Here is a 14242-nt window from a genome sequence, read left to right as displayed (position 1 = left end):
ATTGACTTTCTTCATTCAGTAATTGTTATTCACTTAGTAGTTCTCGGAGTCACTCATTTAGTTTCTTCTAATGTTATATAAATGTTTTATTTATTCAGTTAAATAACATTTTATTCTGAATGTTTTAGTCATTCCAACTGCATCAGCCACTAATTTTGAGAATATTGTTTTAAAGTGGCTTTTTTCAAGTTTTTCAAAGTTTTAATAAAGCACATTTTGAAGTTATACTGCATTGTGTTAATTTTTTATTGTTTCAAAGGCTATATTTGTACATTGTATTAAAACATGGTTTTAAAGCAAAACAAAATAAAAGAAATATCTAGAAAAATAATTCCACCTTTTTCTTAGCAGTCCATTTCTCAATATAATAACATATTTGTAGCTTACAGTTAAAAAGTGCAAAAAAACATTAATTAACTGTTAATGCTTTCGACAGTAATTTACTGTTAATGTAGAAAATAACAGCTTTATGCTGCATTTACAAAAACAGTAACAAACTAAATTTCAACAACAGCAAGACGCTTTTAATTTAACAGTAACTTGCTGGCAACCGTGCTGCCAGTTACTTGCTGTTTTTTAACGGGACAATTTTTAACAATGTACATTTCTTTGTCATAAATCACTTTTTCAGTCTTTTTATACAGGTACTTTATGCAGTCTACATTTGTTTGTCAAAATGTTTCAGTCTAGTGTGCCGCTGATGCCACTGCACACTAAACCCTTTGGTGGAGGAGCAGGAAAGTCACTATGCTTTTCATCATTATGGCAACTTTGGACAATACTTTTTAATATGAGTTGCTAGATTGCCTGGGTGGGTGAATCTCCTCCCACACTGAGTACAGTACGGCTTCTCTCCAGTATGAATTTTTCTTTGGTGCAATTTCAACTTGAAAGATGTAGTAAATCCCTTCCCACAGTCACAACACACATAATCTTTCACTTCATTATGTGTTTTCTGGTGCTGTTTGAAACTGTCCAGCCGTGAAAAACTCTTTCCACAGAGAGAACACACATGAGGCTTCTCATCTGAATGAACTTTCAGGTGTGATTTTAGATGTGATGACGTAATGAAATCCTTGCCACACTGATCACAGTTAAATGGTCTTTCTCCAGAGTGAACGCGCAGATGTTGACTGAGAGATGATGCTCCAGTGAAACTCTTTCCACACTGAGTGCATGAGTACGGTTTCTCTCCAGTATGAATTCTCATGTGCTTGCCAAGTTGTCCTTTTTGTGCAAAACTCTTTCCACATTGAGGGCAGGTGAACGGTTTCTCTCCAGTGTGAACTCTTATGTGTTCCTCAAGTTGGCTTCTATGTGTGAAACTCTTTCCACACTGCGGGCAAGTGAAAAGTGTTTCTCCGTGGTGAATTCTTATGTGACTATGAAGATGTTCCTTTACTACAAAACTCTCTTCACAATGAAGGCATGAGAACAGGTTCTCATGAACTCTTAAGTGTCTCTTAAGTCTGTTTCTAAGTAAGAAACTCTTTCCACACTGAGGACAGGTGTACGGTTTCTCTCCAGTGTGAATTCTCATGTGTCTGTTAAGATCTCCTTTACTCCTGAAACTCTTTCCACATTGAGGACAGGTGAACGGTTTCTCTCCAGTGTGAACTCTTAAGTGTACCTCAAGTTTGCTTCTATGTGCGAAAGTCCTTCCACATTGCGGGCAAGTGAAAAGTGTTTCTACAAGGTGAATTATTTTATGACGTTTCTTTAGTTCAAAACTCTTTTCACAGTGACGGTGTGTGAAAGCCTTTTTGTCTTGTGTTCTTTGAGTTCTGTTTCCTGAGACATTATCTTCAGCCTGTGAGCGATTAAAAGATTCTCCTCCAGTTGAAAGACTCTGAGGTTTCTGACACTCCTCCACTCCGTTCAGTTCTTGACTTTCCTTTTTTACCTCCATCAGAACTACAAAAAAAAAAAAAACTATAATTGAAAATAAAATCAAGAGAGAGAAGAGTTCTGGATAACTGTGTGAATTTTGATCATTGTGTAATGCAAAGGTCCAGGGTAGGGTTGCACCAGTCGTTTGTAAGATCTTTCTTAAATTGGAACGTAAAGTTCACACTAGAGGCCAAATAACTACTAGCTAGTTTGTAACTAACAGTGTACTTTACTTGGTTTCACCATTTGTTCTTAAGGCAGAATATAGCTAGTAGGTCGTAAGCTCTCTGTAAAGAAATGCACAGTCACATAATATGACGTTTACCATCAATAATCCAATAATAGCCGTCAAATACGTGAGCAGAAGTTGTGTTGAAATGCCCTGAATTTAAATTTATACTTCATTCTAACTACTTTTGCCTCAATAATCAACTGTAAAAAATAAGTTTTCATTAAATACGTAACTTCACCATGAATTAGACCATAATGTTTTTATATGTAAATAACATTTAGAAACAGTATTTTAAACGAAACAAGGATCAAAAAACAAAATACTGAAACAAAAAATAGGAATGACATTTATTATGACTGATTATATTTGACATGCACAACACCGATTGGAGACCAAATCTGTGAAAATAAAATGTTTGTGTAACTATAACAATATTTCCTGTATTATATTATTTATGTAAATAATTATTTAGTAAATTCACCCTTACACAAATTAAGGCCTTAAAAAGGTCTTAAATCAGAGCTGAACATCTTAAACTCATAGTCATGGCATTAAATGTTGCATTGCATTGCAAAAAAAAAAATTCCTCTGTATTTTTGTTTTGTTTTCCAGTTTAAATGTCTTTAAACTGAGATACATTTACTTGAGATGCAAATTAATTTTAAAATGAAGTCTTTATGCTTAAAATGAGAACAAATGTATCAAAGAGTTATGCAATTTTCCTTTTGAATTAATTTGATTTTTCTAAGCCCATTGGCAGATATTTGATCTTGTTTTAATCATAAACTCATGTAATTTTCAACAATATTACAGAAATCAAGACTTCATAATTCTTTTTGTCCTTTTCTCCAGTAAATGCGTCTTGACTTAAGAATTTTTAGACATTTGTAGTTGGAAAACAAGACAAAATACTGAGGAAGACCATCACTTTTGCATTGTGTGATCAGAAGACATACAGTGAAAAACATTTCAATATTCTAGTTGTTTGGGAGAAGAGCGATCAAAAAACTATTGCTTTGTAAAATTGATTAAAAAGTAATGTATATCTGTTGGAAGAGGTATTTTCGAAGTCTGAAGTGTTGCTAATACAACCTGTTGTGTTTCTCCTTTACATTTACGGGCCATTATTAATGTTTTCCCATCAATTTTTTTCTAAAATTATATTTACTTGGTCTTAAAAGAGGTCTTAAATTAACCAAATACCCGCAGAACCCCTGAAACAAATGATCTTGTCTTTCATTAAATCTCAGTGTATTCTACATTTAAAAACATACTTCACTCACACGAATACAAAACAAATAGAAACTGGAAATACATATAAAAAAGTGCATGCTTAAAAAAATACAGATTTTGTTTAGCAAAAACTACAAATACATTGTTTGTCTCCTTTAAACAATTAAACTTGTTCATATTAATGTGATGAATGTTGTTAAGAGTAAGAACATTAACCTGCAATAGAACATATGCTGTTTTGGTTTTCTAAACATGTTTGCCATAACAAATGTCATCCAGACATTCAGCCATCGAATATTGTAGTATTTTTTATTTAGATACGTCTTATCAATTTTCTGTCGTCCAGCATATTACAGTTATGAAGAAAGAAATAAAACTCACGCGATTCTCCGCCGTGAAGCAGCCTCATATTGTCGTAAACATCTACCGTACCGCGTCTGCTGGTGTCGCATCGAGCAAGAAATGTTTTAATCTCTTGTCTTCCTCAAGGGGGCGCTGAATGACCCTGAAAGCCTAAACGTCATGGAGACACATTCACATCTCCATTCAAGCGATTGTACCCTCCTATGTTAGCTCAAGGAGAAAATGGCTAGAACAAGGAGAACAAAGCTCTGCTTTTTTTTTAAATGTTAGAATGGAGAAACATAACTCTAGGAATCTTTATATTGGTTCGCTTTAAATTAATGGCACTTTGACAGATAATTCTAAGGAAATGTCCTCTTTTTGTTGAAATTTTTATTCATAACTTTGTAAATCCAATTACTGTAAGGATTCAGCCTTCCTTTTTTCTCAGTCATTAGCCTAATTAAGCCCACCGGCAAATAGTTGCTGTAGTGTATAGTTGTCATTTTCCTTTTGTAGGTATTTTTCTAGATATAGTCCATGTTTTATATCTCAATGACACGCAAGGAAACAACCAAATAAAGGATTTCAAGAGAAAAAAAAGTATTAACTTCCTTCCTGTCACATGAGACAGCCAACTTCCTAACCCCTACTTCCAGAAAGCATAACAAAGGCAAATCCTCCCAAAGAAAGGTTATTTTCATGTTACTAATAAGTATTTTTTGTTGACATATATATATATATATATATATATATATATATATATATATATATATATATATATATATATATATATATATATATATATATATATATATATATATATATCTACATAATCGTGAAGGTTTCTTGAATCATCCAAACAAAACAATTCTTACAAGAGATCTATAGTTTTTTGTGTATTCGTAGTCAAAAGTCCAAGCGGCAACCATAATATACATAATCGTGAAGGTTTCTTGAATCATCCAAACAAAACAATTCTTACAAGAGATCTATAGTTTTTTGTGTATTCGTAGTCAAAAGTCCAAGCGGCAACCATAGTTGCCGCTGGGCAAATGATTTGTTAGTACATATTATGGGGAAATGGGGTATACTGTGTTAACAGGTTAATAAATCAAGATTTTTGGTCTTGTTTAGTGCTTTTTGCTTTTATAATATCCCATATTGTATGATATTATGTCTTGTAAGGGCCAAAATATTGAGGACCCTTCATCCAGTTTGGAATGGATGCGTTTCAATCTAATCGGTCAAGGACCCTCATTCTTTTTATGACTAGTAGCTTATGATTCCTCTATAATGTGGAAATTCAGACAAGTAATGAGTTTACATTTACATTATTATATGAAATCACCTACTACAGTCAGCCATTGAATACTATGGGACTATTTATTTATTTTGTTATATAGATGTAATTTTTTTGTCATTATATTAATTTATTTTCATTTAACTTTTTGATACACAATGCCCTATTAGGACAACTTAATGGCTGCACTTTGTTCTGCACTATGTTCCACCACTTTAAGACAAATGTATTTGTTGTTTGTTGCATTTTCATATTCAACAGATTATAAGATAGATGCAGCTTTTTTGAGTTTGCATCGAATGTTCTTCGTCTTTATTCATAAACAAATGTATTATGTATAAAAGATTGATCTGTTGAAAGCAGTTATTTTGAGTTAGATGCCAAATGTTCTCATTTGACATTGAAGGGGTGAATACAACACATTTACCCACCGGCAACTATAGTTGCCGCACATTCAAATACGCTTTTCAAAAAAAAAAAAAAAACCTGGGGAAAATAAATGCAGAACTTGTTCACATAGGACACTATTAATATGCCTATGAAACCATTCAGAAAAATTTGGGCACAAATGGGTTAAAGGGGGTTAAATCAATATCCAAAGATGAGCAGCTTCTATCGCTGAAATAATTAAGGGAATTGAAGGTCTTAATAACAAATCTCCTGGAACCGCCTTCGAGTTTTACAAAAGCTTTGCTAAAGAATTGGCACCGTTCCTGCTAGAGATGTTCTTGGAGAATAGCCTATTCAATCAGAAACTTTGCCTTCTAGTTTGACACAAGGGCTGTGTGTTCTGAGTTCGGTGATGAGACTCAATCAGGATTTATGCCAACAAAAAAAAAACATATAGCAAACAATATCCGACTTGTTTTAGATTTATTAGACTAGTGATTTAGTTAATGATGACAGTCATATTCTTTCTGTAGATTTTTATATAAAGCTTGACTCTCTCGAACACAAGTTTATTTTTCTATCCCTCAAAAAGCTTGGGTTTGGTGATCCATTCTGCAAATTTATAAGAACTCTTTATAATAATGCCAATTGTTCCATCAACCGGTACCTCCTATTGATTTCAATTGTCAAATCAACCGGTACCTCCTATTGATTTCAATTGTCAAATCAACCGGTACCTCCTTGATTTCAATTGTCAAGAGGAGTTCGCCAGGGTTGCCCCGTTTCCCCTTATTTATTTATTGTGGCTGCACAACTTTCCTAATTTCTTTTAAGTAGTCATCTACAAGGTATTAATATTGCCAACAAACATATAGCCTACGTATTAGTAAGCTAGCTGACTTTTAAAAACAGGGTAGTGTTGTCAGCTAGCTTACTAATACGTAGGCTATATGTTTGTATAGTTCAATAGCTCAATTCATTTCATGGTTACAGAGATTTATCTCTGAGAGGACGAACCCTTATCGCTAAAGCTGAGGGTATTTCAAGAGTGACCTCTGTCCACGTGGATAAATCTGCAGATATTGATAGAATGCTATTTGATTTTCTGTGAAAGCATAAGATTACATGAAAAAGTCTGCGATTATTAACATATTATGTGGTGGTCTAAACTTTATAGATTTTTCTTCCCTAAACAATACTTTCAAAATAAATTGGTTAATTCCGTCCGCGGAGCCATTTCTGTGTGCACTATTTCATCCGTGAAAACTTTAGTCCCCTGGCTACCATGTCTAAAGCTGCAATTCAAAATTAATTTCGCCTGCCACGACAGCAAATTCAGTAGCTTTTAGATCTTGTTGGTCCGACTTTTTCATGACAAACTCGACGGAGCGCCCCGAAATTCAGGTGCCGCCACTCTTCTCTTTCTTTCCCTTTTCTCCGCTGTAGCTGTTGTTTATGTTTCGCGTGTTGCGCCTTTATTGAGTAGGTCATCCAATAACATAAATTAGTGATTTACACCAATAATGCGGGCAATCAACTCTGCTTGTGGAGTAAATGAAGACTGTGGCAAATATATTTGGCGTACTGCCACGATAGTGGGTTGATGCATACGTTTGAAGAGGTTGCAGGTTCGCACAATCATTTCAAAATTATATAAATTATCCACGGTTTTGAATTTAGTTTGCAATTTGGATTATATTTATAAGATCTGACGAGTCCTGATAAATGCAATTGCTTCTGAAGTGCTTCTATTATAAAGAACACCGCTGTCTCACATAACGCAGTTAAACAGCCACTGATAGAGTGAATAATCGATTTTTGAGCCATTGATAAACGAATTCAGCACCGCCGCCACAAACAGCACCTAACGTCGCACCTTAAGCAACCTCCTCAGGTATAGTTCGGGGAACACCCGATGGCTACAAGTCAATGGCTAACGTAACTTTGAGATAAAAAAAAAAACGTATACAGGCAAAGCAAAATTAATTAAATAAAATGAGTCAGAGTTCAATAACATCCAATCGATCAAAAACATAAAATCGCTGCCATTTTTTTTCTCACTCAGAGACAGAATCAGCTTTAACCTAAACTTCTTTTTTTATTATTTGTGTATATTTAACTGTTTTAAATGGTCTATAGAGCTACCGTCTTAATTCTAAAATTCGTTTAAAGCTTTTAGGATTCAACCCACTTTATTTTTTTCTAATATATTTGAGATGCAATTATTTTACATATTAATAAATTGTATTTATACAATTATTTTATTAACAAATAATTGTGTTTTTCGTAGGTCAAGTAGCCAGATACTGCCCATGAAATCCTGATGTTATGGCATTTATTTTATTTATTCATATACAGACTTAACATGCTGTTTATTTTATCTTTCATTTTGTCAGTATTGAAAACTCTCAGTATTCCTTCGTTTGACAGACAGTTTGTATTTTTGACGTATTTTCCTCATCGATTTTGAAACAAAATTTTATATATAACCTATTATTAAAAATTGTTTTTAATAACAAGCGTCGTTTTTTGTGTACATCGTTATGAAGACTGCTTAGATCAATAGCCTACTTAAAGCAATTTTCAGAAACAAGTACAGCCATGTTGTATTCGATTGTAAAAAACTGACCAAATAAAACAAAAATAGGGAAAATAAAGGTTATTTGGCGGGGTGTATGGTTCCATGAAGAACCTTTAATATGCAAAGAACCTTTACATTGCACAAAAGGTTCTTTGTAGTGCATAGGTCTATTGCACTCATGTGTAAGTCGCTTTTGATAAAAGCGTCTGCTAATCACTAAATGTAAATGATCCATTTTCAGACCATAGTGTAAATGCAAAAATAAAAAATTGAAACCACGTCCATTTTTTCGGTTACTCCATCAATGGATATTTGCCATTTCCTCCTTTTTTCAATTTAACTTTTGCTAAATTATGACTTAAGAAATTGTCTTTTGAATAGGCTACATTGAAATCTAACCGATTTTCTTTTTTTGCAATTTACTTGGACTGTAGCTTATAGCACGGGTGGTCGCGTCTGCGTAAGATAGCCAGTTTGGACGACTTTTTTTTTCACACGAAGTGCCATAGTTTTATTATTGTTTTACTCGCACAAAGGGTCCAAGTAAAATGTGTCCGCTTCATCTCGGTATACGCAACAAGATATTAGAAGACACGTTTCTTTTCATCCTGACATGCGAGGCAAAAGTTGGATCCCTACATTCTTAAGAATTAAAAACAACCGTTTCTGGGTTAGGCCTATTTGGTGCGGTGACGCATTGCTGCCATATAGCCTAGCCTACATATTATTATTTTTTCACTAAATTACTAATAACGAGATGTTATGTCGTTTTAACGACATTTTATCTTGTAATAACGAGATCTTATGTCGTAAAAACTACATAATTTTCTCGTTAAAACGACATATATTTTCTCTCCTAAGGACATGTGTTGTATAGTGATGTGTGATGCCTGTATCCACATTAGAGAATTTATTTAGCCCAATGCCTTTGTCACACTTGTTTGAAAAGCAGAAGCTCAGCGTAAAATAGGCTCTTCCTCCGCCTGTATCAGTGGCAGTCCCATAGCACGAAATTGTCGTAATTTATTGATGTAGTTCTTAACAGCCATGGGTAACAGGTGCCATTGGCCGCTCATGATTAGCCTCAGTGGCGTAACTTAGTAAATAACGGACCCTGGTGCAGCCACAAATATCAAAACTATCTATAGGCCTAGTGTAATTAAGACATATTCAAGAAATGTATTCAAAACTAAAAGACGCTATAGTTTCAGCCTTACTCAAAAGGCAGAGGAAACAGGGCAGCGTTTCCAGATAACGATCGATCTTCGCACTTAAGAGCATTTTCTACGAGCGATATTATGAACGATATTGCTTTCACGTGCGTTTCACAAACAAGCACTTAACACGATCGCACGCAGCTGTGCTTTAAATGCTTCTTAAGAGTCGCTGTCCGTTTGTCAAGTGCTGAAAAGTCACAGAATGGCTTGCAGTTGTAGCACACGCTTGTATTTCAAAATGTTTAGCCTGATTATCATTTGCTACGAGGTCAAACATCTATATAAGCACATATAGTTTAGACATAGATGGAGACAAAAAATGGCTGAATCAAAACAAATAACAAAGAAAAAAAATCAAAAAGAGGAAACTAATGTTATTTTACAGGTGGAGCTAAACAAACATAATTTTGTAACAAATGGTATTCTTTAGGATAAACCCATCGAGATGAATCATCTCGTTTTCAAGGGGGTCCTAATATTTTCAGTAGGTTTAATGGCAGTCATACAAATAAACAAAAACAAAAAAATCTGGGAGGATATTGCTGTAAAACTAACTATAAGCAGGGGCATTAAAATCAGGGAAGGAGGTCAGGAAGAAGTGGCAGGACTTTGCAAGCCTCAAGGGTACCACAGAGGTCAACATATAATAAAACATGCATGGTGGGCCAAATGACTCCCCCTTCTTACACTGGAAGAAGAAAAGGCACTGTCAATACTTGGCCTCAGATGGGATTTGTGGTGGTATTGACCTCCATGGAGGAATAGATGCCTGAACCTGAGCCAGATCCATGCTCACAGGAACAATCAGGTTCACCTCTCATTGGCAGACACCTACCTTCTCCCAGTCCTCCCAACAGCCTATACCCATGACCTCCATCTTCAATTGTCAGACAACAACACCTTTGAGAATTAGCTTTCAGAATGTCTGCGGTTGTAGTCAGGACTTAGTGCAGCTGGAGAGGGAGAAACTAGATGTCCTAAAATACATCAGAAAATATCTTAAAGATGCCAATGAGAGGGACATCAACTTTCAGCAGCAGCTCACAGACCTCAAGAAGGCCAAGCTGGCTTTAGAAGAGAGATGAGGTTTGCAAGGCCCTCCATTTGGTGCCAATTATCTTGTTAATCATGACTACTAAATTTGTTTTAATAATCTCCTGTGCAACATGAAATATTCTTTTCCATAATGGATTCAATGGTTTGATGTCCTTGTGTTTGTTGAACCACTCAAAGACTAAGGCTCCATGAAATACTGCTGTGAAGTATTCTTAAGTTTCAAATTTAAATAGCTATTTTTAGTACTGAAAATAAGCATACAACCCCTATGAATGTCCATATACAGCAGTGCACTTCATCATTCCTTCATTTATTCAGTGCAGTCATGTAGTTTTTATTTTATTTCTTTATTCATTATTATTTCTTTATTGAATTATTCAAAATTAATTTAATAAAAAAAGGGAAACATTTATAAAGAAATATACATAACAACAATATTAAAGTCACATTGAAGTAAAGTTTAGGTGCAATTCGCCGGTTGTCCTGCAGGTGACCTCGTAGCTCTGTCTCCTTACGATGCACTTTTATGCACTTAGGGAGTTACTATTACTCCAGAGCACTCGTAGTTCTACGAAGATTTTCAAGCACTACTTAAGTTACGATGGTTTTTGGCCCGTAAGTGTAAGATGATTCGTGCAATCGTTTTTACGCTCTACTTAGGCTTACGATGCTTTTGGGAAACGCAGCCCAGGGGTGCCAACATTGGGTTACATTGACCCAGCAGCTGAGTGACAGAAAAACTACCCTGCACTGGGTAAAAATGTTAAAAATAGCCCGATAAAATGACCCAGCAGACTGAAGCCAGACTGACCCAGCACTGGATTTAAATGTTAAAAAATAACCCAATAAAATGACCCAGAAGGCTGAACCCAGCATTTGTGTTTAAAAAAAAAATTACCCAGCATAGCAACAACAGTTTCCACAAATCCCTTCACTCGATTGGGATGTTTTATTTTATTCTGGACGGCAAGGGCTGTGACTGTAACATTGAGCGTATTTTGCAGCATTAAACACATAGCCCTGGCTAATGCGTTTTTTAGGGATGACCTCATTACGCACACCATTTTATTTTTAAAGGGCCAATTGGACCAGGTTGGAGACAGCAAATTGCGCAATCTTTTTATGCATATTCACTTTGTCGATAACAAAAATGTGGAAAAAGTGGATGGAAACTTGGCTGTAGAATTTATACGCTAAAGTTAAACGGAAAAAGATTGCGTCGACATATGCAAAACAATTATCAATAATTGCAATTTCCATCAGCTATATCGGTAAACATTTTGATGCGACAAACCTGTATAATTTCTTTGTTCTGCTGAACACAAAGGAAGATATTTTGAAGAAATGTTGTATCCAGGCCGCTTTGCAGAACCATTGATTTCCATAGTAGGGAGAAAGAAAATACTATGGAAGTCATTGATGCCCCACACTGCAAAAAATGCTTTTCTTACTTAGTATTTTTGTCTTGTTTTCAGTCCAAATGTCTAAAAAATCTTACATTAAGAAGCATTTACTAGACAAGAAAAAGTTTTTGTCTTGTTTTGGGGGGAAATAAATCAAAATTAAGGGAGTTTTTTCTTAAAATAAGCAAAATAATCTGCCAATAGGGTAAGCAACATAATCTTGTTTTCTGTTTGAATTAAGATTATTTTGCTTACCCCATTGGCAGATTATTTTGCTTATTTAAGCAATAACTACCTTAATTTTGAGTTATTTCCCCCCAAAATAAGACTAAAACTTTTGCTTGTCTAGGAAATACTTCTTAATGTAAGATTTTTTAGATATTTGAAAACAAGACAAAAATACTAAGTAAGAAAAGCATTTTTGCAGTGCAGAACTGTTCAGTTTCCCAAATTCTTCAAAATATCTCAATTTTTCTTCAACAGAACAAAGAAATGTATACAGGTTTGGAACAACTTGAGGGAGAGTTAATGATGACAGAATTTTCATTTTTGGGTGAACTATCGCTTATCCCTTTATAACTTCAGAAGCTGTTATTGTAGCTTGAAGTGTTGCAAAAAGTTGAACAACTTATAGTCTACATTTCTTTTAGTCATAAATCACTTTTTAGTGCAGATTAAGCCACTGCACACTAAACCCTTTGGTGGAGGAGCAGGAAAGTCACTATGCTTTTCATCATTATGGCAACTTTGGACAATACTTTTTAATATGAGTCACTAAATTGCTTGGCCGGGTGAATCTTCTCCCACACTGAGTACAGTACGGCTTCTCTCCAGTATGAACTCTTCTTTGGTGCAATTTCAACTTGAAAGATGTAGTAAATCCCTTCCCACAGTCACAACACACATAATCTTTCACTTCATTATGTGTTTTCTGGTGCAGTTTAAAACTGTTCATCCTTGAAAAACTCTTTCCACAGAGAGAACACACATGAGGCTTCTCATCTGAATGAACTGCCAGGTGTAGTTTTAGATTTGATGACGAAATGAAATCTTTGCCACACTGATCACAGTTAAATGGTCTTTCTCCAGAGTGAATGCGCAGATGTTGACTGAGAGATGATGCTCCAGTGAAACTCTTTCCACACTGAGTGCATGTATATGGTTTCTCTCCAGTATGAATTCTCATGTGCTTCTTAATGTTTCCTTTTTTACTGAAACTCTTTCCACACTGAGTGCATGAGTACGGTTTTTCTCCAGTGTGAACTCTCATGTGCTTGTTAAGGTTTCCTTTTTTACTGAAACTCTTTTCACATTGAGGGCAGGTGAACGGTTTCTCTCCAGTGTGAATTCTTAAATGTACCTCAAGATGGCTTCTGTATGTGAAAGTCTTTCCACACTGCGGGCAAGTGAAAAGTGTTTCTACAGGGTGAATTCTTTTATGACATTTCTTTACTTCAAAACTCTTTTCACAGTGACGGTGTGTGAAAGACTTTTTGTCTTGTGTTCTTTGAGTTCTGTTTCCTGAGACATTATCTTCAGTCTGTGAGCGATTAAGAGATTCTCCTCCAGTTGAAAGACTCTGAGGTTTCTGACACTCCTCCACTCCGTTCAGTTCTTGACTTTCCTCTTTCACCTCCATCAGATCTACAACATTTTTTTTTTTGAAAAACGATTGAAAATCAAAACAAGAGAGTGAAGAGTTTTGGATAATTGTGTGAATTATGATCTGTGTGTGAAGCAAATGTCCAGAAGACCAAATCTGTGAAGATTAAAACATCCGTTAATGAATATATGTTTGTGTAACTACAACAATATTTTCTGTATTATTTTATTTTTGTCAGTAATTATTTAGTAAATTCACCCTTACACAAACGAAGGCCTTAAAAAATGTCTTAAATAAGAGCAGAACATCTTTAATTCCTAAAGTCATTGCATTAAATGTTGCATGCATTGAAAAAAAAATGAGCTCAGTATTTTTGTTTTCCCAATACAAATATCTACACATTTTAAACTGAGATAGATTTACTTGAGATGCAAATGTTAAATGAAGTCTTGGACAAAATTAAGTGAGTTTATGCTTTAAACGAGAACAAATGTATCAAAGAGTTATGACATTTTCCCTTTGAATTAAGTACATTTTTCTAAGCCCATTGGCAGATATTTGATCTTGTTTTAATCATAAACTCACGCATTTTTCTACAATTTCACAGAAATCAAGACTTCATATTTTTTTTTTATTTTGTTTCTACTGTATCTCCACCTTGATTTAAGAATCTTTAGACAATTGTAGTTGGAAAACAAGAGGAAGACCATGACTTTTGCATTGTACGAACAGAAGATACAATACAGTAAAAAATATTTCAATATTCAAGTGTTTGGGAGAAGAGCAATCAAGCTACTTTTGCTTTGTAAAATGGATTAAAAAGTAATTTATCTCTGTTGGAAGAGGTATTTTCGAATTCTGATGTGTTGCTAATATAACTAATTGTGCTTCTACTTTACATTTAGTTCTTTCTATTGACATTGTTTTCCCTTTACTTGGTCTTAAATTAACTTAATAAAACCTGCAGATTCCCTGAAAAAAATGATCTTGTC

The 14242-nt window shown here is 34.7% G+C and overlaps 1 protein-coding gene across 1 annotated transcript; it reads right to left on the bottom strand.

Moving 5' to 3' along the window:
- Window positions 1-219: 219 nt before the first annotated feature.
- LOC307129947 (uncharacterized protein) lies at window positions 220-3779 on the bottom strand. The gene is made up of 2 exons (XM_079822759.1): window positions 3737-3779; window positions 220-1914 (listed from the first exon to the last, which is right to left on the bottom strand). The coding sequence occupies exons 1-2, from the start codon at window positions 3762-3764 to the stop codon at window positions 761-763; spliced, it is 1182 nt and encodes a 393-aa protein (XP_079678885.1). The 5' UTR covers window positions 3765-3779; the 3' UTR covers window positions 220-760.
- Between the last annotated feature and the right edge of the window lie 10463 nt (window positions 3780-14242).

This window comes from Gobio gobio, assembly GCF_949357685.1.
Source record: "Gobio gobio genome assembly, chromosome: 8".
In the NCBI taxonomy this organism is placed as follows: Eukaryota; Metazoa; Chordata; class Actinopteri; order Cypriniformes; family Gobionidae; genus Gobio; species Gobio gobio.
This window is presented reverse-complemented; position numbering and strand designations above follow the sequence as displayed.

What these genes read in the sequence shown, in the direction of transcription:
- LOC307129947 (XM_079822759.1), bottom strand. Translation starts at nt 3,764, where the DNA reads ATGAGGCTGCTTCACGGCGGAGAATCGC. An exon ending in GCTTCACGGCGGAGAATCGC is followed by an intron (nt 1,915 to 3,736) that starts GTGAGTTTTATT and finishes TTTTTTTTGTAG; the next exon opens with TTCTGATGGAGGTAAAAAAG.